Source organism: Leptonychotes weddellii, chromosome 14 (genome assembly GCF_054177405.1).
Source record: "Leptonychotes weddellii isolate Sample4059 chromosome 14, ASM5417740v2, whole genome shotgun sequence".
In the NCBI taxonomy this organism is placed as follows: Eukaryota; Metazoa; Chordata; class Mammalia; order Carnivora; family Phocidae; genus Leptonychotes; species Leptonychotes weddellii.
Window position 1 is genome coordinate 74,311,242 of NC_138382.1, and position 27,146 is coordinate 74,338,387.

Here is a 27,146-nt window from a genome sequence, read left to right on the forward strand (position 1 = left end):
ATTTCTCCCATTTTTTTCTTCATCGGTTGTGCAGACTGAGCGCCAGGTGTCTCGCTGGTTTGTTCAGTGCCTTCGGGAACAGTCCATGCTGCTAGAAATTATTTTCCTTTATTATGCCTACTTCGAGATGGCACCTAGTGACCTGTTGGCATTAACCAAGATGTTTAAAGAGCAAGGATTTGGTAGTAGGCAGACCAACAGGCACCTAGTGGATGAGACCATGGATCCTTTCGTGGATCGGATTGGGTAAGTCTGAATGAATTGAGGCTACAAAATTTGTACAATATTTAGAGCATTGATATTATAGTGATCTTGTGAATGAGTGAGGGGACCGTCTAGATGTACTTTTCATTTGCTGGTAGGGAAACAGATCGATGTACTACCACATTCCAGGTCTTACAGGGAGTAAAGACTGGGATTAGAGGGCCTGTTTTCTCAAAATAGGTATTGCATTCTAGTATTTACTGTCTTCATCTAAGAGGTTCATCCATTCAACAAAAAAATTGGTGAGCATCTATGGTAAGCCAGTGCAAATGCTCAGACGACAACAGGGCGAATGTGTCCCCTGCCCTCTTTGAGGTTATCATCTATGGGACTTTGAATTTTATGGCAATGGATAGATCCACATCTTTTTTTCATTTATACAAAAATATATTGTTTGTGTTTTTTGTTTTTTGATGTAAATCGTATACTTTGTTACGACTTAACTTTTCACATAACTGGATGTCCTGAACTCTTTTTAACCTCAGGATGTTTTTTTAGCTGCTGCATATTAGTACATGGGATGGATGTTTATTTAACAATTTCACTAATGGTAGGCAGTTAGCTATTTTGGATATTTCAAACAATGTTATAAAGACCACTCTTTACAAGCCTGTCTGTACATCTGGGTGAGTATGGCTGTAAAGGATCTGGAAATGGTGTTGTTGGGTTGAATGGTGTGTGCGTTTGTGTTATAAAATATTGCCAAGTTGTCCTCCGCAAAGGCCGTACCAATGTATGCTCATGACTGTGGGAGGAAAGAACCAATTTCCCCACAATCTTGTAAACCCGTGTTATCTATCTTCCCCCTCAGTTTGATCCCTTTTGCTGCACTGATTTGCCTTTCCCTGGTTATCTGTGACGTTGAGCATTTTCTTACCTGCTTTTGGCATATCCTCTGGGGTGAACTGCCTGCTTGCATCTGTGTCTATGAGGAGGAGATTCAGCTGCGTTTAACAAAAAGGATGATGTTACAGTGGTTCAAATGGATAGATCTGCATTTTGAGGCCTTTTTCCTCTCTGAACAAAGATACACACTTGAGTGGTGAGATGGTTTATCTGGGTCACATGTAATTGGTGGCTGTAGAAACTTTCAGTACTGGATCTGCGCTTTGGCAGGCAAAGCCCCTGTCAAGCGCTGTCAAGCACTTTAAATGTGGCTGGACGAATTGAGGTGTGCTGGAAGTGTAAAATATGTACAGGGTTTAGAAGACTTAGTATGGAAAAAAAATGCAGAAGAAACCATTAATAATTTTTTTGATATTAAAGTGCCTTCCATTTCACCTTATTCTCCAGCAAGGTTCAGAGTTGCATATATGACACCATGACACCATTTTTCTTTCCAGCTACTTCAGTGCCCTTATCCTGGTGGAAGGCATGGATATTGAATCCTTGCATAAGTGTGCTTTGGATGACAGAAGAGAGCTGCACCAGTTTGCCCAGGATGGGCTTATTTGTCAGGTGAACTTGGAATAGCTTCCTTTCTCTTTTTAGACAATTTGTAGTTAGGAGTATGTTTTTAACCACTCAACTAGACTGCCACATAAAATTTTTCCTGTGGTGGAATTTGAGGTTCTACATTGCTAAGAAGTTAATTGTATCTGGAAGAAATCTCAGATTTCAGTTTTCTGCACATAGGTCATAGTTGTCTGTGAGAATGAGTAGTCACTCAGACAGTTCGTACCAGTACAAAAGAGGCCCAAGGACAGAACCTGAGGGCTTGTCTTCATTTATGGACTTTGTGCAAGAAGAGCACAGGGGAAACACATTGAGATGGGATGACAGTTAGATAGAAAGTGGGGAATAATCAGAGAAAGTTCAAGAAGGATTGGGAAATTTTCTAAAGAAAATTCCATTTGAACATGTGTTTTATAATGTTACATTAAGACTACTTAAAATTAGAAGGAAAAAATGTGGGGAAAGGGAAGAGTAATGGAGGGTTTTACTAGTGAGGTGGTGGGGTTTGGGGAAGAGTAGAATATCAGTGGGACAAGGGACCACTGTGGGCAAATGGAAGACATACCAAATGTGACGAAGGGTCCTGTGGAGGGCTCTGACTCTTTCTTTTCAGTGACAGAGGTTTTGTTTTTTGTTTTTTTTTTTCATCAGGATATGGACCGTTTGATGTTGACCTTTGGGGACATTCCACATCACGCCCCAGTGCTTTTGGCCTGGGCTCTCCTCCGTCATACCCTGCATCCAGAAGAGACAAGCAGTGTTGTCCGGAAGATAGGTGGCACAGCCATCCAGCTGAATGTATTTCAGTACCTGACCCGACTGCTCCGCTCACTGGCCAGTGGGGGAAATGACGTGAGGCTCGGGCTGTGGGTGTCTGAGCGTAAGAATGCCAGCAAGCAGGGCAGAGGCTTGTTAATGAATCATGAGAGTAGTAATGAGAATTGTGATAGTGACATGGATAATGATGACAGTGTTGTTTCTAACTTTGTAGAGCATTTAGTATGACTAGACACTGTTATCAGCACTTTCTGCACTTTCTCTTATTTCATCACAACACTTGGTTGCACTAGGGATTTTCATCCTATTTTACATATTAGGAGATTGAGCCTCAGGGAGATGTAATTTGCCCACAAATTACTGGCAGAACAATAACGGCCAGTTAGTGGTAGGTACAGTTTGAACCCATCGTGTCTGACTCTTTGCCAGTATAGGATACTATGCCAGCACAGTAATCTGGAAGGTAGCTTTGACCGCATTGACTGGAGAAATCTTTTTTGGGAGCTTACTCATTCAACCATAGCAGGATGAATTAGCTATTCTCTTGAGTCCTGTGTTGGGGCTTAATTTCAGAGGCACTGTTTAGTGAGCTTGTTTTGACATGCGAGCAGGAAACCTCAGCCAGCAGGCCCCACCGACTGGCACTGGGTGATTTATCTTGGTGACCCTTCAAGCAGCTGCATCATTCATATCAGCGCATAGAGACTCTTTATCCTTTCTCTAGACTGGATGTGGTTTTATTCTTGGTGGTGGTGTAATATTTATGGTTCCTGCTTTCTCATTTCTCCCCTTGTCTTCCTGATCTCGGGACTAAATTAGGAAAATTACAAAGCCTTGGATTCCCTTCCCATTTGTTTACAGAGACTATATTAACGTGCAGGACTATGCTGAATCTGGGGGAAGAGTTTTGTTATTCAGAATTAGTCACTGACTCCTTTGCTCTTACAGTGTACCACCAGCACTGCATGCATGTGTGTCTATGGACTCCTTTCTTTCGTTCTGACCTCGCTGGAGCTGCACACACTGGGCAATCAGCAGGTCAGTATCTGGCTTTTGTGAGGCTGTCTACACTGCCTGGCTTTGCAGTCATATCCCTAAGATATCCCTTTGGAACTGATATCACACACACCCACATACCCCAGGTGTTAATTTATTGCTGTTTCTTTTCATTTATTGTATATACAGATGATACATATTAGTTTAAAAAAAAATCAGAAAGTGTTGATAAAAACAAAAAAGTGTAATCCCACCACACAGGACAACCTCTGTTAATATTTTGTTGTGTTCCCTTCCAAACATTTTCTGCATATATATATATGTTAAAAATATAATAATTCTTCTCTAAAAACAGAATCACAATGTATATACTGCTTTGTAGTCTCATTTTGGGATAGAGCACTGTCCCAAACATCTGTGGGTGCTAATAAATATTCTTCTGCAATATTTTTAAAACATGAAACATTTCAAATGTACATCAAAGAAGACAAAGTTAGGTAAGAAACTCTTAAACAGTCCTATCACCAGCTTCCAAATTATCAACTGACAGTAGATCTTGATACTCTTTCCCTCCTTGATTATTTTGAAGCAAATCCCTGACATCATTTAGTTTCATCTATGAATATTCAATGAGCCAGAATAGGAGCTAGTAAAACTTTACAACCATTAGCACATCTATTTTTTTTTAAAGATTTTATTTATTTATATACCAGATTGAGAGAGAGAGAGCAAGAGCACAAGCAGGGGGAGCGGTAGGCAGAGGGAGAAGCAGGCTCCCTGCTGAGCAAGGAGCCCGATGTGGGACTCGACCCCAAAACCGACCCTGGGATCATGACCTGAGCCGAAGGCAGATGCCCCATCGACTGAGCCACCCAGGCATCCCCCCATTAGCACATCTAAACAGTATCTTCAAGTAACAAGTCAGGATTTAAATTTCTAATTATCTTATAAATGTTGTAAATTTGTTATAAGTTTGTTTTGATCAGGATCTAAATAAATAAGGTCCATACATTATTGGTTGATAGCTCTGTCAAGTTTTAGTCTGCACATGCCACATCAATGTCTAGATGATGGTTGTCTAGATCCATTAGTTCCTTGGGAGTTACAAAATGGCACTATTCTATCTTTCCTCTTTTGTTTATTGGCTAGAACGTTGCTATAGAAAAGGTTTCATAGTATATACAAATATTAGATCATTATGTTGCATATCTAAAATTAATGTAACATTATATGTGAGTTATACCTCAAAAAAAAATTTGCTCTGGGGCGCCTGGGTGGCTCAGTTGGTTAAGTGACTGCCTTCGGCTCAGGTCATGATCCTGGAGTCCCGGGATCGAGTCCCACGTCAGGCTCCCTGCTCAGCAGGGAGTCTGCTTCTCTCTCTGACCCTCCCCCCTCTCATGCTCTCTATCTCATTCTCTCTCTCAAATAAATAAATAAATCTTTAAAAAAAAAAAAAAAAATTTGCTCTGCCTGCCGCTCCCTCTGCTTGTGCCCCCTCTCTCTCGTTCTCCAAAAAAAAAAAAAATCCTTTAAAAAAAAATTTGCTCTCGGGCGCCTGGGTGGCTCAGATGGTTGAGCGTCTGCCTTCGGCTCAGATCATGATCCTAGGGTCCTGGGATCGAGTCCCGCATCGGGCTCCCTGCTCCTTGGGAGCCTGCTTCTCCCTCTGCCTCTCTGTCTCTAATGAATAAATAAATAAAAAATCTTAAAAAAAAAAAAAAATTTGCTCTCATTAGCTATTAGCTGTCTGATACTCTGGTATAGAATACTATACATGCTTATTTTCCTGTATTTGCTAGTTTTCCCAACCATCCTGTAAAGGTGGTTAGTGAGGTTTTTAAATTTTTACATGTCATTGTGGATTCCTGGGTATAAATAAACATGTTAGCTGTGTTTTAATCCACTGCAGTTACTATTCTTATGCTCCAATCCCTCACCTTTGGCCAGTAAGAACTCTTTTTGATGAGCTTCTGAATGTGTCTGACACAAAGCTTCCGTACTTTGATAACTCCATTGTTTTCTGTACGACACACCATTGTAGGATTATCTTGCAAGAGTCTTGCCCCAGACCTGGAATATGCTATTTCTCCAAGGAACTGGTTCCTTGCAGTGGAAAGTGCTATTTGAGGAGTTCTTTATAACTAAGTCATTGTATTCATTTTTAAAGACTTGTTTTGGAAATTGAAGAAATTGGTAAAGTTGCTAAAAATGAAAATTTCTTACCATTATAAAAGAAATTGGTGTTAACTGGAAAACTCAATTTCCAAAGCTCTAGGGGCACAGAGTAAGCTTTGCATCTTTTGCCAAAATTCTGGTCACATTTGGACCTCATAATATACCTGGAGGATCAGTATTAACATATCTGGGCTGCAAGAGTCCTAGTACTTGGGTTGTTTTAAAAAAATCATTCCCCGTGTGTGCCAAGCGCTGTGCTAGGTGCTGAGGATTCAAAAACTTAAAAAGGCATTATTCTTGCCCTCTAGGAGAACAGTTTAGCTGAGCCTAGTAATTCCTCTCATTTACAGTCCACTTCTCCATGTATTATCTCATTTAGTCCTTACAATGGTACTGTGAAGCGGTAATATCACCATTTTATAGATAAAGATAAAGATTTTGAAGTTCAGAGAGGTTAACTTGCCTAGCACCATATAACAGCTATAACATACACCCTAGACAGGGTATAATCTTACTTTTTAAACCCAGGGTTCTTTCTGACATAGTATGTGAAAGTATTGTTGGTGTTTTTATTTGAATAGGATACAGTAAAAAAAGAAAAGACTGGTTCAACTAGGGAAAATAAGCTATTTTTCCCCCTCCCCCAACAGGATGTAATTGACACAGCATGTGAAGTCCTGGCAGACCCTTCTCTTCCAGAACTATTCTGGGGAACAGTAAGTGTGTCAGAGGGAATTATGCTAAGATATTCTTATAGCAAAAAGAATTTATCAAGTACTTACTTTGTGATAGGTCTGATATTAAGCATTTATGTCTTTTCACATTTAATCTTTACAAAAATCTATGAAGTAGATAGAATTATTATCATCACTATTTTGCATATGAGGAAAAGTGATGCTCAGAGATGTGAAGTGACTTGGCCAAAGTCACGTAGCTAGACAAACAGCCAGGATCAGGAAGCAGTTCTGGCTGACTTGAGTCTGTAGCCTGTATTATGAACCAGCATGTTCGCTATCCTACCCACCAAGTTTTTGTTCACATTGACAGTCTCAGACACCAGTATTACTGTAACTCTTGAACGTGGTATTGGGGTGAGTTGACAGAGTATTGTAACTGGTTAGATAAGAATTTGGCTTTGGAGAGAACAGTTTCTCACTAATACTCAGGCTTAACATGGACAGCAGCCTGAAGCCCCAGGGTCTAGCTGATGAATAAATCTGTTCTCTTTGGTACTGTGGCCTGACTGATAGGCCTGTATGTCTTATCCTCTTCTTCCTGAGTTGCTATCCAGCCTCGACTCACACTGTTCTGGGAGAAGGCAGTATGAAACAATATTTAGGTTGAGGATCTGTTGCTCATGTGTGGTGGCTTAAATGCTGGCATGTTGTTTGGTGCTTTTCACTTTATTGGAGACATGTCCGTGAGGAGGTGAACGCCGTTGTCTTCCGATAGAGAGGATGGCCAGGAAAAGGTCACTGGAGGCAGTGGTGTTCTCTTTTCTTGACAATCTGCTGTTGATAGCCATTTTCAGTGGAAATGTGGAAGTCTTAAATTGTTAGGGAGGAGTGATGATATCTGCCTGAAGGAAAGGATTGGTTTTAGGTTTTCTTATGATTGCTAGGCAATCTGGAGATGTGTTAATCGATGGATAACATGAAGGTCAGTGACTTCTCTCACCATAGGAGCCAACCTCCGGGCTTGGGATCATTCTGGACAGTGTCTGTGGGATGTTCCCCCATCTCCTGTCCCCTCTCCTACAGTTGCTGCGAGCCCTCGTATCAGGGAAGTCCACTGCCAAAAAGGTAGGTGGTTCGGTTAGATGCCTGAATTCAGAGTGTGGGAGCTATTTTGGGGGTGCCACTGCCACAGCAAGAATTAGTCTGAAGTTGAACGAACGTTGCCAGAGATAGTGCCTCAAGTCTATAAAATTAAGTAACTATTGTAGGTGCGGTGGGAGTAGGACAAAATACAGTTTCTTACTATCTCATTGGCAGAGAATAACAGTAGACCCAAGGAGGGAGTACCTAATAAAGCCACACAGTCAATGTCATTTGAGCAGTGAACACCCACTGTTCAGGAGAGCCAACTGTCTGTGCTGTGAGGGGTCCTCGACTTCAGCATAAGAGGATGGTGAGGGCTGGCAAGGAGTGCGGAGGCGGGTTCGTGCGAAGTTCGAGAGTCCCCACATACATGGTCTGGCTAAAGAGCAGAGAAGCGAACGTGGGACTCCTTCCACGTCCCCCAGGTAAACGTGTGGCTGGATTTTTTTCTGCATGTTGGCAGGTGTATAGTTTCTTGGATAAGATGTCTTTCTACAATGAACTTTATAAGCACAAGCCCCATGATGTGATCTCCCATGAAGATGGAACTCTCTGGCGGAGGCAAACATCCAAACTCCTTTATCCTCTTGGTAAGATGGAGAGACCCTGGTTCAGTAGCTCTTTTTACTCAGTCTCCGTTTAGGCTTCATCTTTGCTGCTTTAACTTTTTTTTTTTTAAGCTGCCTTTATTTTTTTTAAAGATTTTATTTATTTGACAGAGAGAGACACAGCGAGAGAGGGAACACAAGCAGGGGGAGTGGGAGAGGGAGAAGCAGGCTTCCCACTGAGCAGGGAGCCCAATGTGGGGCTCAATCCCAGGACCCTGGGCTCATGACCCGAGCCGAAGGCAGACACTTAACGACTGAGCCACCCAGGCGCTCTTGCAAGCTGCCTTTAAAGCAGTTCCTTCTCTCCACTATACTTGTTGATAACTTAGTGCATTTCTCCCTTTTATACATCATAAGATTGTTTTATTTAAAAAATAATGCATGTTCATTGCAACAAGAGACACGGCACCGATCTACACTTTACAGAGTTCGCCTGTTGAGACTTGTCTGTTGGGTAGTCAGTGTTAAGAACTGATGTGCATCCTTTTACATACTGTGTACGCTCTCCTAGATTCATCCTGGAGGTTGCTTTTCTTATATACGGATCTGACCCATTCTTTTTAGTAACTACAGAATTATTCTGGATGTTCCAGAATCTTGTATCTTTTTCGTTCTAAAGGACATGTAGGCCATGTCAGGTTTTTGCCACTACAAACAATGCTGCCTTGGGTACATGTCCCCTTATACACTGGTGCTTTTATTTTTAGCACACTGGGTTCCTAAAGCAGGGTTGTTAGATAAGAGGGCATATACAAAAACAATTTTTTAAAAGATTTTATTTATTTGGGCGCCTGGGTGGCTCAGTTGGTTAAGCGACTGCCTTCAGCTCAGGTCATGGTCCTGGAGTCCCGGGATCGAGTCCCGCATCGGGCTCCCTGCTCAGCGAGGAGCCTGCTTCTCCCTCTGACCCTCCCCCCTCTCATGTACTCTCTCTCATTCTCGCTCTCTCAAATAACTAAATAAGTCTTAAAAAAAAAAAAAAAAGATTTTATTTATTTGACAGAGACACAGCGAGAGAGGGAACACAAGCAGGGGGAGTGTGAGAGGGAGAAGCAGGCTTCCCTCGGAGCAGGGAGCCCAACGTGGGGCTCGATCCCAGGACCCTGGGATCATGACCTGAGCCGAAGGCAGACGCTTAATGACTGAGCCACCCAGGCGCCCCTACAAAAACAATTTTAAATAAGTGTCCACCAACAGATGAAATTGATAAAATGTGGCACATATATATAGTGGGATATTCAGCCTTGAGAAGAAAGGGAATTCTGACACATGCTGTAACTTGGGTGGAACCAGTCTATCAGTGTTAGCTACTAGGAAGAGAGTGTCCTTCTCTGTGTGAGTAAATATTGGTGTCTGATGTAGGAGTCACTTTTTCCTATTGTATTCCCAGATATTAGACTCATTTCCTTTCCTTTCTCCCTTAGGGGGTCAGACCAACCTTCGCATACCTCAGGGCACCGTGGGCCAAGTAGTGCTGGATGACAGGGCTTACCTGGTACGCTGGGAGTACTCCTACAGCAGCTGGACCCTCTTTACCTGCGAGATTGAAATGCTGCTGCATGTCGTTTCCACTGCAGGTAAGGTCCACTCGGCGAGACAGGACTACGGGAAGGAAAAATGGCCATGCTTAGATTTGGACAGACAGAGAATCTCAAGATAAAATTGAAAACCATCCAGACTGGGATAAGTGTAGTGTTTATCTGGGTCTCAGAGACTATTCCATGATCTTGAAGGAATTATGTGCTTTCTTTCCCCACAGATGTCATCCAGCACTGCCAGCGGGTCAGACCCATCATTGATCTGGTCCATAAGGTCATCAGCACAGATCTGTCCATAGCAGACTGTCTCTTGCCCATCACGTCCCGCATCTACATGCTGCTGCAGCGGTAAGCATCTGGTCACACACCTGCTGGGTTAACGTCCACGCTTGTTCCTCTCAGGGAAACCCTGGCGTGATACTATCCCCAGCTGAGGGCCTTCCTGTGTTTCTAACCCTGCTGGGAGGAGGGACTTGGGCAGAGAGAACCGGAAAATATTTGTGGCGGAACAAGTTATGTTATTCATTTTACCGAGTAGAGTGCACTGTTCTCCAACCAGGCTAACGACAGTGATCTCCCCACCAGTGGACGTCATTGCTTCTTGTGTCAATTGCTTGACTGTTTTGGCTGCCCGGAATCCAGCAAAGGTGAGAGACACCAAGTCTTCCTAAGAGCCAAAAAAGGGTGCACTTGGTGGATACCTGAAGACACGTGGACATTGGGCTCTTCTTTTCCCTTCTCAGGTCTGGACTGATCTTCGTCACACAGGCTTTTTACCATTCATGGCCCACCAGGTCTCCAACATGAGTCAGATGATTAGGTGAGCCAGGTCTTCTTAGGTTGGGTAGGGCATATTCCCGGGGAGCACCAGATACGTTTCAGGTCCAGAGTAGCTTCATTCTTTTTAAAGAAGCTTCCCCATGGATGTATTTCTCATCCAGCGGCAACCACCCTAGGTGCATGGGAGTTAACTCTCCAGCCTAGAGAATCCAGAAGTGTCTAGATCCAGAGACTTGGCTTCCCTTTCTTAGTCACTCTGTACCTTTCCTTGTTTCATGGGTACTTGAGCTCACCTGCTGGACAGTTAATACACAGGCTCCATTTTCCTACCTGAGCATTCTCTTTGCCCTCTCTTACTTGTAAGACAAAAAGATATTTTCGGATGTTTATTTGATTTCTTTACTTTAAACCTCTTGAGGTTGTACATCAATAAAACATGTTCTTAATGTTCACCTTGGGTAGAAAGCCTAGATTTGATGAATTCTTTTGCAGAGATTTCCTATTTGGGGCCTAAGCCATCTAGGTAATAACAAGAATGCTCTGTGATTAGTTTCTGGAAACCCTGAGATTGCCCCACCCTGATTCCCCTGCCTCTGTTCTCTCCCAGTGCGGAGGGGATGAATGCCGGAGGGTACGGAAGCCTCTTGATGAACAGCGAGCAGCCCCAGGGCGAGTACGGGGTCACTGTTGCCTTTCTGCGCTTGATCACCACTCTTGTCAAGGTAAGAGCTGGTTAGATGAGATCATCCAAAATAGTTTCTCTTCTACTATAGTCCTCATGTCTGTGCAGGCCCCCCAGTTGTCCCGAGGTTACGGCATTAACGGTTTCTGTGTATTGAGTATTGACTATGTGCCAGATTCTGTAATGGGTACTTTATCTGTAGCCCAGGGTAATATGTATGTTTTATATCATGACTCAGTATACACATGTGTTTGTGGACCCCTGAAGCGGAGTTTCACAATTCAGCACTACTCTGACAATGCAAAAGGCATTCGGATATTTTCTTTTTTTTTTTTTTTTTAAGATTTTATTTTTATTTATTTGACAGAAAGCCAGAGAGGGAACACAAGCAGGAGGAGCAGGAGAGGTAGAAGCAGGCTTCCCGCAGAGCGGGGAGCCCGATGTGGGGCTTGATCCCAGGACCCTGGGATCATGACCTGAGCCGAAGGCAGATGCTTAATGACTAAGCCACCCAGGTGCCCCTCGGATATTTTCTAATAAGCTGATTTCGCAATCCACTAACGGGTCACAACTCAGTCTGAAAAACAGATTTTGGAGTCTGACAGAATTAGGTTTACATTTCAGGTTGGCCTCCTGCCGACACTTAAAAGGTGTAAGTTCTCACAGCGTGGTTTCTTGTAGGGGCAGCTGGGAAGTACCCAGAGCCAAGGGCTGGTGCCCTGTGTCATGTTTGTGCTGAAGGAGATGCTTCCCGGCTATCACAAGTGGCGTTACAACTCCCATGGTGTGAGAGAACAGATTGGTAAGGAAGGCGTGCGCAGGGAACACTTGAGCGACTCCTGGCTCCCTGGAGATCTTGTCTTCCCCTTTCTTGGGGTGAGGGTCATCACACAAGGCCACATCATTGCTGTGTCTTTTCTGGAGTCCAGGTTGCCTGATCCTGGAGCTGATTCATGCGATCCTGAATCTGTGCCACGAGGCAGACCTACACGGCAGGTATGGGGGCGGGGTGTGACTGCTTGAGCTGGGTACACCCGGGTGCCGCCGCTCCCCAAGGGAAGACAGGGGCTTCTGCTGTGGGGAGCCCCCTCCTTTTCCAGAGAACTCAGTTTGCCTTAGCCCAGAGCTCAGTACTCTTGAGGTTCTGATTTGCTTTCCACTGGACTGTATCCTTTCTCCCTATGGGTTGAGAAGAGAACTGAAGCGGAAACAAACTTACCCCCAGTGAGATTGTGCATGCGTGCACACACACACACACACACACACACAGAATTTGTTTTTTATGATCTTGACAAAAGTTACAAATATTCATTGGGAAATAGCGCCCTTCCTAAACCTGCTTCTTGGAGATGACTATGAAGTTAGTATGTTTTCTGCTCTGTGTTTTCCTCTGCTTGTACTGACTGCTCTGGAATTTCATTTCCATGCCACTTCATACAGATCTGTCTTGTTTAATGGTTCTGTGCAGTCCATTGTATGGACTAATAATTATTCACTTCAGTAAATATATCCATTAATTGGTAAGACATTAAGATAGCTTTTCAGGGTGGTTTCTAAGATCAAGTCTATTTATTTTATTTATTTTTTAGGATTTTTATTCATTCGAGAGAGAAGCGCACATGTGCACCCACAAGGTGGGGAGGGGGGAGAGGGAGAAGCAGACTCCCTGCTGAGCAGGGAGCCCTGCGCAGGGCTCGATCCCAGGACCCCGAGATCATGACCTGAGCTGAAGGCAAACGTTTGACTGAGCCACCCAGGCTCCCCTAAGATCAAATCTATTTAAGGAAAGTGATCAGAGTGTATTCATCTGGCAGAGAGCTGCTCTGTATCACTGATGTCCAGTTGGTTCAGTTTGGACAGTGCCCTTCCCTTCCAGTAATGAACTTGGTAGCTCCCTAGTAACTTGGAACGTGTCTGTCTTGCAGTCACAGCCCCAGCCTGCAGTCTCTCTGCATTTGCAGCCTAGCCTACACAGAAGCAGGGCAGACAGTGATCAATATCATGGGCGTCGGTGTGGACACCATCGACATGGTGATGGCTGCTCAGCCCCGAAGGTAGGGCTCCCTCTCCCCTTCCCCATTTATCTTTATTGTGCCTGCATGTTCTCTGAATTCCAGTGTAAGTTAATGTGTGGTGGCTTTTTAAAGACAGTCTTGTTTCCCCGAGGACGTAGCCTTTCTGTACCCTAGTGGCTGCTGTGTAGACTGGCACATAGCAAAGGGAGTTGATTGCTCCTCCTCTCTCTTAGTTTGGACTGGGGCCTCTAACAGAAGCTGTTGAACTCTGGGATTATTGTTGGGAATCTAATTCATGAGAGCACATATGTTGCAAATGAAGTCCTGTTGTCTGAATCAACTTTGGTTTCCATTTGGCACCCTAGTGATGGGGCAGAGGGCCAGGGGCAGGGCCAGCTGCTGATCAAGACAGTGAAACTGGCATTCTCCGTCACCAACAATGTTATTCGGCTGAAACCGCCTTCTAATGTGGTGTCCCCCCTGGAACAGGCTCTCACACAGCATGGTATGTATTGCTCTTCCGACCAGCAGTGCTTCTACCCACAAGGACATACTTCAGGCTGTGTTGTTAGAGGCCAGCAGTATTTTCTGACTAATTCCTGGAGGGAATGTGGGAATGATCACCAGCTCCCATCCTGGACTTAGAAACAAGGGCTGGAATGTCCTTCACTTCTGCCTCCTGTTGATGACAGAATAGTAAAGAATCCGTGTTCACAGTCAGACTGCCTGGCTTCAAATTGTGGCTCTAATCAGCCATGTTACCTTGGGCTCATTATTAAGCAACTGTGCCTCGTGTTTCTCGTCTATAAAATGAGGATAATAGTAGTACCTACCTTATCAGATTACAATGGAGGTAAGATTACTACTTGTGAATCATGGAGAAAAGTTTGTGGTAAATATTGACTGTTTGACTCTTTGGCCTTACACTATTAATTTAATCCCTTTGGGACCCTGTTTCCTCACTTTTAAGTAGGTGGTTGGGTAATGTCTAAGACCTATTCTACTTGTATCATTTTGGGATTTTGATAATTTTTGCATTTCAGTGCAGTTCTTCAGTGTGATGTCTTTTTCTAACCTGTTAAGAGACAATCTGTTGTTTTCAAAATGTCTCTCTTGCTGCTCTTAATGAATTGGATTGGCTATTTACCTCCAAATCCTGTGTATCCCCTTGGCTATGGAAAAAACAAAAAAAAACAAAAAACAACGGTATGGCCACCTGGATTTGCTCTGGCCCTCCCAGTACTTGAGGGCAGTAAAATCCCTCACGTGTGTAGGCCGTTGTGACTGACAGCCTCTCTTAGGAGCTTGACTCAGACACACTTGATGTCTAACCTGTTTCCTGTGCTTCTTCAGGTGCCCATGGGAACAACCTCATTGCTGTTCTTGCCAAATACATCTACCACAAACATGATCCTGCTTTACCACGTCTTGCCATCCAGTTGCTGAAACGTCTGGCCACGGTAGGTTCCCACTTAATCAGGCAAAGCCCCAGAAAGCTGACTTCGTGCTTGAGACTGCTCCTGACTTCTTTCAAGAGAAACAGCTAACTTGGACTTCTCTGACTCTTAAAGATTTTGTTTATTTATTTATTTGAGAGAGCGACTTGCGAGCGTGTGCATGAACCGGGGGCGTGGGGGGTGATGTGCAGAGGGAGAGGGAGAATCCCAAGCAGGTTAAAAAGCCCAATGCGGGGCGCCTGAGTGGCTCAGTTGGTTAAGCGACTGCCTTCGGCTCGGGTCGTGATCCTGGAGTCCTGGGATCGAGTCTCACATCGGGCTCCCTGCTCAGCAGGGAGTCTGCTTCTCCCTCTGACCCTCTTCCCTCTCGCGCTATCTCTCATTCTCTCTCACTCGAATAAATAAATAAAATCTTTAAAAAAAAAAAAAAAGCCCGATGTGGGGCTCGATCTCACAACCCTGAGATCATGACCTGAGCCAAAACCAAGAGTCGGTCGTTCAACGGACTAAGCCACCCAGGCAGATTTCTTTTTATCTGTGCTTATGTATTAAAGGATGTTTGGTGTGTTCTTTACAAAAGTAGAATGGCCTCATACATACTGTTTTATGACTAGCTTTCTTCACGGAACATCAGATCTTGCAGTCTTTCCACATGGGCACATTTGGGCTACTTTATTGTCTTTGATGCTTACATGGCGTGCCCCAGAATGGACGCATCCTAATTGATTTGGGCTGTTTTTTTATCTTCCACTATTACAGGCAGTGCTGCAGGACTGTTGTCCCTAGAGTTCCATAAACTTCTGTTTTCAGTTCCTAAAAATTAGGTATTAGTGAACATTTAAAATTTTTAGACATTTCTAAATTGTCCTCCATAAAGGATTGTAACAGTTTATGCTCTTTTTTTTTTTTTAAACATAATCTGCACACCCATCGTGGGGCTTGAACCCACTGCTCCAAGATCAGGAGTTGCACGCTCCACCTGCTGAGCCAGCCCGGCGCCCCGACAGTTTGTACTCATAACACCAAGTCTTGTATCCCCATCAGTTTTTTCATCTTGTTTTTTACCTTGCATTTCTTTAACCACGAGAGAGGTCGTGCATATTTTTATGTTGATTACTATTTCTTCTGTGAATCGGTGGGCGTTTTGTACTGTAGTTTGACGCAATGTCCCTTCTAACCCGGAGCTGTACATCTGGATGTTTCCCTTTCTGCGTGTTTTCTTCGAGTTCTCCAGTACCCTTCTGCAGGAGCTTGTCAAGGTTTTTCTGAACGTAGAGCTCTACGTCTGTGTGTTGGGTCTCCACCAGGTGGCCCCTATGTCAGTATATGCCTGCCTCGGCAACGATGCGGCTGCCATTCGAGATGCCTTCCTGACCCGACTGCAGAGCAAGATTGAGGACATGCGCATCAAAGTCATGATTCTGGAGTTCCTCACAGTTGCGGTAGAAACTCAGCCAGGCCTCATCGAGCTGTTTCTGAATCTGGAGGTGAAGGATGGCAGCGATGGCTCCAAGGTGAGCCCGCGCCTGGGATGAAGCTGGGAGGCGGCTCCCTGGGAGGAGGGTGCGCTTGGCCGGTGGAGGCTGAGGGACTGAACTCTCGCTTGGCCCTCTTGCAGGAATTCAGCCTTGGCGTGTGGAGCTGCCTCCACGCGGTGCTGGAGCTGATTGATTCCCAGCAGCAGGACCGCTATTGGTGTCCGCCCCTGCTGCATCGGGCAGCCATTGCCTTCCTGCACGCCCTGTGGCAGGACCGGCGGGACAGTGCCATGCTGGTCCTCAGAACCAAGTGAGTCTGACTCCGGGAGGGATTGCCTTCCAAGCCTCGTGTCTGCAAAACGGGAGTAACAGTAGTTTATACTTGTGAGGTTCGTTGTGACCGCTCACTTGGCCGACGCACGAGAAGTGCTTAGGGGCTGGTTTGTTGTGTGGGAGCGTGACTCTGAGTCATTCTCTGCTGCTGCTGGCACGTGTCCTCTTTACCGAAAGGCAGAGACGTGTTTATCTGAGGGTGCCCTCCTTGTCCTGCCTGTGCGTTCTTCCCTTTTCGCTAACCCCTTCAAAATCCATCATTCTTGAGAAACAGTAGCTTCAGATCAGAGTGGCTTGCTCGAGTCCTTGAACTGAATGAAACCCCCTATTCTCCAGGACCCTGTTTGCACGAAGGGAAGGGACATTCAGAAGGCTGACCACGGGAGTCTGCGTCCTTATTCCTTCCCCACTCTCTTCTTTGTGGGGCTCTGGGAAAAGTGTATGGTGGCACAAATCAGAATTTTTATTGGTCAACTCTAGAACATACATACAATTGTGCTTCTTAACAGGAAAACATAATTTTATCTGTGGAACCAGTTACATTTATGTAGGTGCAGGTGACTCATGTTAGGATTGAGATGGGTACAGTACGGACAAGTAACCAGCCGAAGCGGGTGGACAGAACTTCGGGAAGGCCTGCGTGAGAAAAGTATGATTTCCAAATGTATTTTCCTTTCAGACCCAAGTTTTGGGAGAATTTAACCAGTCCACTGTTTGGAACCCTTTCTCCTCCCTCAGAAACCTCTGAGGTAAGCCAGGGTGAAGGGTGGGACAGGGGAGGAGAGTCCCTGGGAGGACAGGCTAGGCGGTGAGACTGAGATGTAGGAAATGATGCATCCCCTCATTAAGCAACGAGAGTGTTTTCTTCACTGGAAATTTCTTTCTCAGAGGCGTGTTTGCTTCCTCTCCCTTTGATATGTCTCGCTTGGGAAGGGAAGTGGCATGCCCTGCTCTGTGTTGATGGCTCTGTGGTCTTCTCCGCTCACTTGGAGACCCTGTGGACCCGACATTGCAGATGCCCATTCACATCCGATAGAAATTGGGCTTCCTTGTTTTCCAAGTATCAGGTCCCTGCTCTGTTCCATCGTCGGGGACACCAGGGAAGAGGCTCTCCTCATGATTGATGTCTGCTCTGCTCTCCTCCTCCACAGCCCAGCATCCTGGAAACCTGTGCCCTCATCATGAAGATAATTTGCTTGGAGATATACTATGTAGTTAAGTGAGTCCTTTCCCCTTTTGAGATTTTAATTTAAGGTTTGGGTGAGGGGTGCGCGATGGCCTGCCACTGGGTGCATGGCTCTTTGAGCCAAGACAGAGGAGAGAGCTGGTTTGGAGCCATTTATGGAGGGCCGCTGAGTTGTGTCCCTGGCCGGTCCATTGATGGCATTTATGATTGTCAGAGAGAGTTATTGTGAAGCAAACTCCATGTGCCTGGGATTTTATGGAGGAGGAATCCTGGAAAAGGCCTCAACCTAACCCATTATGTTGAGCAAGAAGTATGAGCCCCACACAGTGGAGGTGACTGGAGCCGTCTGCCTTTAAGCCCAAGTGAGGTCGCTTTCTCTGCCTGGACAGGGGTCTGTGCCCATCACATTTCCATCCGTTTTCAAAACGTAACTGTAGGTTTTGTTTTTTCTTGACACTCTAGGGGCTCATTAGATCAGTCATTAAAAGATACGCTTAAGAAATTTTCCAGCGAGAAACGCTTTGCCTACTGGTCAGGCTACGTCAAGTCATTGGCAGTTCACACAGCCGACACAGAGGGCAGCAGCTGCACCTCCCTGGTGGAGTATCAGATGCTGGTCTCCGCCTGGAGGATGCTCCTCATCATTGCCACCAGTCACGTAAGAGCCTCTTGGAGTGGTTTTCACTTGGGTATTCACTGGAGTGGCTTTCATACAACTGTGTGCCGGAATGCCTAACAGATACAGCCCCTTGGGATGAAGGATGAACCAGGGATATTCCCTGACAGCTACAGTGTAACAGTTCTGTGCCAATAGATGGGGGCTTCTGTGGGCTGTTCAGGATGTTGGATGCAACAAGGGACCCTGAAGAAAAATGCAGAGAAGTGATTTACAATCTTTTGCGACATTCATAAAAGCCTCCTGGAGCTGCCCTTGCAGCCCTGGATGGGTCTCAGGGGCCCCCTTCCTCCATCTGCTTCTCCTGCACATGTCATGTCACACGCTCAGGTGTGTGACCTGTGCGTACTAGGTAAATATTTGTGGACTGGTCAGCAGGCAGCTGGGGCAGCTGCAGCAGCACCCTCTCTAGAGAGCAGTTTGTTTTCATTGCTTCTAGAAACTGCGTTTCCTGGTCTTAGAAAAAGAACAGAGGCATTATCTGTGTGCTATGTTTACTGAGAGTTGGTTTTTAGAGAGAGAGTTAGCATTTGAGAAGAGTCTGCACTTTTTCTTTGTGTGTCTGCGTGTGTGTGTGGTTTCACCCCGTCATGTTGTGCAGTGTGGACTTAGTGTTGAACTGTTCCTCCTTGGGGAATCCAGATTGATATCTTGACTTCATGAATAACTTGGGCTTAATGGATGTCCTTTGTTCCAAGCGTACTCTTTTTTTTTTTCCAAGCGTACTCTTATATCTTCCACAAGTGACTCGTTCCCTGTACCAGACTGCTCACGACCTTGGGACATTGCTGTGTCACTGTGGTTGCGGCCCCAGAGACTACAGACACAGCAGAGGGCAAGGCGGTCTCTGGGGAATGCTCGATTCCTGCTCGGGTAGCCTGTGTGTCACCTGCCTTTAGGCCTTAGCTGGGCAGCAGCTCTTTTTTTTTGAATTAAAGCATAATTGACATATGTTCTGTTCGTTTCAAGTGGACATCAGAATGATTCAGTATTTTTATACACCATGAAAGGGTTCCCACGATAAGTCTGGTGACCGTCCGTTACCACCCAAAGTTGGGACAGTCTTCTTAACTATGTTCCCAGGCGGTACAGGATAGGCAGCAGTTCTTGAATTGTAGCTCCGAAAGTCCTGCCATCCTCTTTCCTCTTAGGAGAACTATCTGATTCAGTCTAGGATCCTGACCGTTCACTTATTCATTTAACAGGTATTAACAGAATGGTCACCATGTGTCAGGCACTCGGGGATACAGCAGTGAATAGAGCAGATAAGGTCTTTGATCTTGTGGAGAGTGGCCCACGAGGAAAGCAAATGGTAAACAAATTCCTAAAGAAATGTAGGTTGAGGTGATAATTCACTAGGAAGGAAATAATCAGGATGCTAGGGTAGTGAGCACTTGAGTAGGATAGGAGCCGTCAGAGAGGCTGTCTCCGCGGAGGCGGTGGCCAAGCTGAGACCGAATATACAGAGGCGCTTTCCAGGCAGAGAGCCTGTGGGAAAGAGTAGTCTCGGCAATTGGTATCATATGTACAAGGGTCCAGAGTGGAAAAGAGCTTGGTAGCTCTTGGTAGCTAAGGAGACTGGGAGGGCCAGAATGGGGTGAGCACAAGTGGGAGTGATACTGGAATCCTTTGCACCAGATTCGGGGGCGGGGGGTCTCTTGGCCTTGTTTGTATTTCCAGAGCACTGGGAAGGAAGCCTTTGAAGGGTCTGAGCAGAAGAGGGACATCGTCAGGAGGAGGAGGTGAACCTGACCCGATTTTGACCACATCTCAGGGTGGACAAAGAAACAGCAGGGAGACAATTAGGAAGACTGTGACTTACCAGTGGCTAATTGCCTGACAGAGGACCCTACATTTCGTGGCTTCTAAAGTCTAGAAAATTTTCCCCAATGTCATTTTTTTCCTGTTCCTTTGTAGGCGGAGGTAATGCACCTGACAGACCGTGCGGTGCGTAGCCAGCTCTTTCTTGACGTGCTTGATGGGACCAAAGCCTTAGTAAGTGTGTCTGGGAGATTCCACATTCCTTCTAAGGAGAAGGTCCCCAGAGCCCAGGAGCAGCTCATGAGTGTGTAGTTGCCCAGCAGTCGGGCCAAGGGGCTCGGGCGGCCTGGGAGGCCTGAGGCTGCAGTGCCACTCCATGGGCTCGCACCTCTGGCCCAGGCCAGTGAGCTCGCTGCTGGGAAAGAAAGGCAGGAGGCTGAAAGGGGGTCCTGTGGGCGGAGCTCAGATCTTCCAGCCATGGCGGCTCACAGGAAACCCGACTTCTGAGCGGTCGGCTGTCTCCCCTCAGCTACTGGTGCCAGCCTCCGTGAACTGCCTCCGCCTCGGCTCCATGATGTGCACTCTGCTGCTCATCCTTCTCCGGCAGTGGAAGGGGTGAGCACTGTGCCGGGGGGGTGGGGGGCCTGCCCTCCCCTCTTTACTGACCCTTCACTTTCCTGAAGGGGAGAAAACGGGTGTGGAACGGGTCTGACCTAGCAAACAGATGGGGGCTAGACAGGCTGCCTGGCGGGCCTCCTGAGATGAAGCAGGGGCATTTTGTTGCCTTTACGTGGGGTGTGTTCTCCCTCCCTCTCTGCCCCTTATTGTTTCTAGGGAGTTAGGGTCTGCAGATGAAATCCTTGGGCCCTTGACGGAGATTCTAGAAGGAGTACTGCAGGCAGACCAGCAGCTCATGGAGAAGACCAAGGCCAAGGTGTTCTCGGCGTTCATCACAGTGTTGCAGATGAAGGAGATGAGAGGTGAGGGGCAGAGGGGAGTGGGGACAGCGGTCTCCCCGCCCCACGGACAGCCGGCCAGGCGGGCCTTCATCTGGTTTTGTGCCACACATTTCTGCTGTGTGGTTTGAGCTGACAGTCTTGGAACACATGTCAACGAAACTCTTTTTCAGGGCGCCTGGGTGGCTCAGTTGGTTAAGCATCTGCCTTCAGCTCAGGTCATGATCCCAGGGTCCTGGGATAGAGCCCCGCATCGGGCTCCTTGCTCAGCGGGGAAGCCTGCTTCTCCCTCTCCCTTTGCTGCTCCCCCCTGCTTGTGCTCTCTCTCTCTCAAAATAAATAAATCTTTAAACACAAGAAACAAAACACTCTTTTTCTCTCCCATCTGTCCCACAGCCCGGGCAGATCTCCTCTCAGCACCATACATTCTCTGCCCATCTGGGGAGGGGACGTCGGTGTGCCCTGAGAGTTGACATGGTGAGCATGACCGTGTCCCTCCCTGCCTGTGCTCTGCAGTGAGTGACATCCCCCAGTACTCCCAGCTGGTGCTGAACGTCTGTGAGACCCTCCAAGAAGAGGTGATTGCTCTCTTCGACCAGACCCGCCATAGTCTGATGTCGGGTGGTGCTGCAGAGGACAAGGACAGCATGGAGACTGATGACTGCTGGCGGCTGCGGCACAAGGACCAGCGTGACGGGGTGAGGGAGCGCCCTGGGGAGTAGTGTGTCCTGCCCTCGCACATCCAGCAAGTACAAGCTGCCTGCCTGCCTGCTCGGTGCCAGGCCCCGGGGGTGATTAGGGAACAAGACGCGTAGTCACTGCACTTAGAGTTCGAAGCCTGGCGGAGGACGTTAACAAAGCTGAGCCGACACAGAGATGTGTCGGGATTCCATCGTGGCGAGTCCCACACGGGAGAAATGCCAGGAGAACCTACAGCTTGGGGTTCTCACCTAACCCAGGGACTCAGCAAGAAACCACCCTTTCAGCCGTGACTTAAAGCATGGGCAGAGCCAGGCAGGCACGGGGAGCAGGGAAGATTTGGGAGCGAGAACAGGGCTGGTGAGCCATGGTCTGAGTCCCCTGGTCCCTGGAGGAGAGGCTGGGGTGAGGCTGGAGCGCGGTGGGGGGGCGGGATGACCAGCAGCCTTAGCAGCATCTTTGATCTGGGTTGCAAGTGAAGGAGGAAAGGACTCAAGGAGTAAAAGCAAGGGAGAGAAATGATCAGATTTGGACTCTGGAAAGATCACCCTGGATGCGCTATAGAAGAGCATTTGTTAAACTGGGTCATGACTTACTATAGTGGGTCTCAAACTGAGCTCATTTGGTTACAACCAGTATTTTTTTAATGAAGTAGGATAAACCGTAAAAGAAAGTTCAGTGTGCTTTGCAGGATGGAGGGTAGGAAAATACATCAGCATGTGTATACGGGGACAAGGTGTAAAAAGTATTTATTACTGTGCCGTTATGGTCAAAAATAAGCTTGAAAAGTCACTAGTATGAAGAATCCATTGGAGACGGCAAGGGAGGGCGAGGGAGGACCACCTGGGAGGCGGGCGCAGTGGTGCAGCAAGAGGGGCAGAGGGTGCAGTGAGCAGGTGTGAATTGGGAAGTTTGGTAAGGGGAGAGCGAGGAGTCGAGAACCGTCGCTGGGGGGGTGGCTCGTTAGCGAGGATGGAGTCGCTGTGCCCTGTGAGGGGACGCAGGAACCCAGCAGGTCAGGAGAGACCTCAAGTTGTTCGAGTCCAGCTCACTTGAAGACGTGTGTGACCCAAGTGAGGGTTGGGACGGCCCGGTGCAGGGCTGCCTGTCCTCCTCGTCCTCCTCCTTTTCCCCCCTGCACTGCTTTCTTCCCTCTTGCCCATCTCTGCCCCTGGGCCCCGGCAGGTGTGTGTCCTGGGCCTGCACCTGGCCAAGGAGCTGTGTGAGGTGGATGAGGATGGGGACTCGTGGCTCCAGGTGACTCGCAGGCTCCCCATCCTGCCCACCCTCTTCACCACTCTGGAGGTGAGCCTGCGCATGAAGCAGAACCTGCATTTCACCGAGGCCTCGCTGCACCTGCTCCTCACTCTGGCCCGCACTCAGCAGGTAGGGGGCAAGCCCAGGGCCGGAAGGGAGCTGCCCTGCGTGTGATGGTCCCAGGAGCTCTGGTATGCCCGAGAGTGCCAGCTGCCCCTGGGCAGGGTGGTTGCAGGGGACAGGTCCCAGGAGTGATGGGGCTGGGGAAGTGCCACCTCATTCCTGGCCTTTCCCTCCAGGGAGCCACGGCAGTAGCTGGAGCCGGCATCACCCAGAGCATCTGTCTGCCCCTCCTGAGTGTGTACCAGCTTAGCTCCAACGGGACGGTGCAGGTGAGTGCCGTGAGCCGGGGGGCCTGGGCCGGTGCCGGACCGCAGTTGCAGTGGGAAAGCCTCCCTGCCTTTGGTCTTCTACTCGCCCAGGAATGGCTCTTCAGAGGCTTGTCCGATGCACTGATGGTGTGGACTCCTCCCTGCCCCCACCCCGATTCCTAGCTAGTTAGTGGCCGACCTGAGTCTAGAACCCAGGGTTCTTACATCTCTGCCGAGTGCTCTTCCCTTGCAGTCCCCGGCCTAGGGCCCCTGGGGCTCTGCTGGTCACCAGGCCGTGGCCGTGGCCGTTCCGGGTTTTCTCCTCCAAGCAGCCCGGCTGCCTTAGCTGCTGTGTCACAAGGAGGCCCTGCTGCGCCTGCCGGCTGGATTCAGCAGTGTGTGTCCTGGTCTTGTGTGCTGTTTGTGTCTTAGACCCCTAGCACCTCTCGGAAGTCCGTGGATGCCCCCTCTTGGCCAGGGGTCTACCGCCTATCCATGTCTTTGATGGAGCGGCTCCTCAAAACTCTGCGCTACAACTTCCTGACCGAGGCCCTGGACTTTGTGGGGGTTCACCAGGAGCGGACCTTACAGGTGAGGGGCTGCCAGCATCATACGGGTGGAGGCTCAGGGTAATGGGGGCGCGGTCTGGGCCATACAGAAACTTCTTAGGCATAATACCTGTTGTGCCATCACCTCTGCGTTTGTGCGCTCAGGACCTGTCCTCCCAGCAGAAGGGCAAGAGCAGGTGGGTTAGGTCCCTGATCCAGCCCGCTCCCCCTCCGTCTCTCCCTCCCAGTGCCTCAGTGCGGTGAGGACAGTGCAGAGCTTGGCCTGCTTGGAGGAGGCTGACCACACGGTGGGCTTCATTCTGCAGCTCTCCAACTTCATGAAGGAATGGCACTTCCACCTGCCTCAGCTGATGCGGGATGTCCAGGTGGGGCCTCAGACATGGCTCCTTGGGTGGGGGTCTGGGGAAGCACCTGCGTGTGGGGGCCGTGGGCACTGTCTGGGGCACCTCTGGTGAATTGCAGGCCCGTTCCTGGAACGTGGGCGTTTTGCTCAGCGAATACAGGCCTTAGTTTCTTCACGCTGCTTTCTCTGAAGCTGAAGTTTTCTTTCCATAGTAAAGGGCAGACTTGTAGCTTCAGAACTTGGGCTCAGTTAGAGACGTTGGTTCACATCCCTTAAGGATGGGCCAGCGGAGCAGGGAATAGGGGAGGTAGGGAAAGAACGGGTCCTGGAGTCAGACGGGCATCTGTCATTTGTCTGACCTTGGTCAGGTCACTTCACAGTCTCTGGGCCTTCTTTTTCTGTAAAATGGGAAAATGATCCCCATCTTCTTTCTTTTTCAAGAAAGTTTATTTAAGCAATCTCTACGCCCAGTGTGGGGCTTGACCTCACAACCCTGAGATCAAGAGCGCGTCCTCTACCGACTGAGGCAGCTGGACGCTCCTCCCCATCTCACGTGTTTACTTAGGACCCATCGTATGTCCTAGACCTCGAGCTGGGTCCCAGGGAAACCCCCCAGGCCCCTCTTGCCCCAGTTCGTAGGCAGGCGTCCTTAGTAGCTGTCAGATCTGCAGCCCGAGAATGTAGGAGGTGAGCACCGTGGGAGCTCAGGGATGGAGGAAGCACACCGGGACTCTGGGGGGCCCGCTCGGTCGGGCTGCTGCTGAGCGCCCCCCGCCTCGGCCCCGTGTCCACTGCAGGTGAGCCTGGGCTACCTGTGCCAGGCCTGCACCTCCCTCCTGCACAGCCGCAAGATGCTGCAGCACTGCCTGCAGGTGAGCGCCCTCCCCACCCGGCTGCCTGTGGGGCCTCGCCCGGCGTCTCGGGACTCCACCTCCGTCTCGTGTCTCCCTCAGAGCAAAAATGGGGACGGCATCCCCTCGGCTGTTGCCCCCCGAGTTCAGCGGCTACCCACTGCTGCCCCCGCGCCCCCCTCCTGCTCCTCCTCCAAGCAGCCCACTGCTGACACGGAGGCCTCGGAGCAGCGAGCCTTGCACACAGTCCAGTACGGACTCCTCAAGATCCTCAGCAGGACCCTGGCGGCCCTGCGCCACTTCACCCCGGACGTCTGTCAGATCCTGCTGGATCAGGTACCGGCCACCCCGAGTGCCAGGCCACCAGCCTCCCCGCGGTGAGCTGCCGAGGCTCTCCTGGGCTCCGCTCTGTCCTGAGAGCTTGTCCGGGGTCCTGGCGGGGCTCCACATTGCTCCCGTCTTGCCTTGCAGTCCCTGGACCTCGCCGAATACAACTTCCTATTTGCCCTGAGCTTTACCACGCCCACCTTTGACTCTGAAGTGGCCCCCTCCTTCGGGACCCTTCTGGCCACAGTGAATGTGGCCCTCAACATGCTTGGAGAGGTAAGTTGGGGGCTGTCAGACTCTGGCCTCTCAGCTTCCAGTTTTCCTCCCGGTCTCCTGCGGCCTGACTCTGGCCTCGAGCACGTTATTAGCCCTCCCGAGCCTGTTCTCTTCCTGAACGAGTGTGACAGAGCCTCCCCGAGAGGATTGTCGTGAGGCCCGAGTGAGGTAGCTGAACGCTGCTTAGTGCAGGACCTGCCGGGTGGGAGGCTCACAGTGAGTCACACCCATTACTGTTACCTTTTTTTTTTTTTTTTACCCTGTTTCTCTTCCTCCAGCTGGACAAGAAAAAGGAGCCCCTCACCCAGGCTGTGGGGCTCAGCACACAGGCAGAAGGGACCAGGACGCTGAAGTAAGAAAAGCCCTCCTTCTAGAATGCGAGCTGGGGTCAGGGCTGCCGTGGATCAGCCATCCTGTTGGCTCGGTGGTGTGCCTCCTGCCGGCCGGCTTGGCTCCCTGCAACAGAGCCCTCCCTGCCCTCTCCCCAGGTCCCTCCTGATGTTCACCATGGAGAACTGCTTCTACCTGCTCATCTCCCAGGCGGTGCGCTACCTTAGGGACCCAGCTGTGCATCCCCGGGACAAACAGCGGATGAAGCAGGAGCTCAGCTCGGAGTTGGTACAGACGGATAGAGGGCTCGGACTAGAGGGGGGCGGCTGATGGGGACGAGCCTGTTGGGGTCCCACCCAGCCCCCCGCCTCCCAGGGCCAGCCAAGGGCTCAGGGCCTCATCTCGTGCCTTTTCTCTCGTAGAGCACGCTGCTCTCCAGCCTCTCCCGCTACTTCCGCCGCGGGGCGCCCAGCTCCCCTGCTGCCGGCGTCCTGCCCTCACCTCAGGGCAAGTCCTCTCTCTCCAAGGCCGGCCCGGAGAGCCAGGAGCCTCTGATCCAGCTAGTGCAGGCCTTTGTGCGGCACGTGCAAAGATAGGGCAGCGGCCCGCGCCTCCCCTCCCCCCTCCCCCTGCCAGCCCGCGTGGCGCCCCGGGCAGCAGGGGTGCTGCCGGCCGGCCCGACGGCCCACGTGGGACTGAGAGCAGCACCTGTCTCCCGCCGCCCCCAGCAGCCCTGACTCCGGCCGCCCACCCACTGGCGTTATTTTTGTAATAGATCAAGAGGTCCACAGCCAGGTGGGAGCTACGAGTCTGCTGCACTCTCGCCCTCAAGTTCAAAATGTCCCAGGGGTGTGGTCCTTCCCTCAAGCATTCCCCACTGCACCTGCCCCTGGCCCAGTGGAGGCCGGGAGCCAGCGTCTGTGCGGCCGGGAGAGGCCGCGTGCACGGGTCTGAAGGTGTTTTCCATGCTCTGTTCTTGCAGTTTTTGGTAATACTGTGGTCTATTTATACAAATATTAAAATGCTGTTTATAGACAGATGGGTGATGTGTCTTCAGGGCCTGGGGTCGAGCAAGTCTTCCTCGGCCAGGCACCCGGGAGTGGAGCGGAGGTTTGGGGAAAGCAGGATATTTATTGACGGTTGACCCACTAACATCCCCCCCG

The 27,146-nt window shown here is 49.0% G+C and overlaps 1 protein-coding gene across 1 annotated transcript; it reads left to right on the plus strand.

Moving 5' to 3' along the window:
* On the plus strand, positions 1 to 27,018 carry NUP188 (nucleoporin 188). Its single transcript, XM_081803719.1, has 36 exons — positions 1 to 246; positions 1,608 to 1,722; positions 2,371 to 2,571; positions 3,445 to 3,534; positions 6,321 to 6,386; positions 7,353 to 7,472; positions 7,954 to 8,080; positions 9,523 to 9,675; positions 9,858 to 9,984; positions 10,196 to 10,283; positions 10,380 to 10,456; positions 11,024 to 11,138; positions 11,780 to 11,900; positions 12,028 to 12,094; positions 13,024 to 13,152; positions 13,479 to 13,618; positions 14,467 to 14,573; positions 15,878 to 16,084; positions 16,189 to 16,358; positions 17,061 to 17,130; positions 17,533 to 17,600; positions 18,030 to 18,225; positions 20,161 to 20,238; positions 20,534 to 20,619; positions 20,839 to 20,984; positions 21,477 to 21,658; positions 22,845 to 23,045; positions 23,216 to 23,308; positions 23,720 to 23,878; positions 24,084 to 24,221; positions 24,997 to 25,071; positions 25,153 to 25,386; positions 25,522 to 25,653; positions 25,932 to 26,005; positions 26,142 to 26,271; positions 26,406 to 27,018. Exons 1-36 carry the CDS (start codon positions 86 to 88, stop codon positions 26,577 to 26,579), a joined length of 4,617 nt encoding a protein of 1,538 aa, XP_081659845.1. The 5' UTR covers positions 1 to 85; the 3' UTR covers positions 26,580 to 27,018.
* The last annotated feature ends 128 nt before the right edge of the window (positions 27,019 to 27,146 follow it).

Coding starts and splice junctions, on each gene's coding strand:
- NUP188 (XM_081803719.1), top strand. CDS start 86: ATGCTGCTAGAAATTATTTTCCTTTATTATGCCTACTTCGAGATGGCA. Junction 11,139..11,779: donor TGATCACCACTCTTGTCAAG/GTAAGAGCTGGT, acceptor GGTTTCTTGTAG/GGGCAGCTGGGAAGTACCCA. Junction 20,239..20,533: donor TTGATGGGACCAAAGCCTTA/GTAAGTGTGTCT, acceptor GTCTCCCCTCAG/CTACTGGTGCCAGCCTCCGT.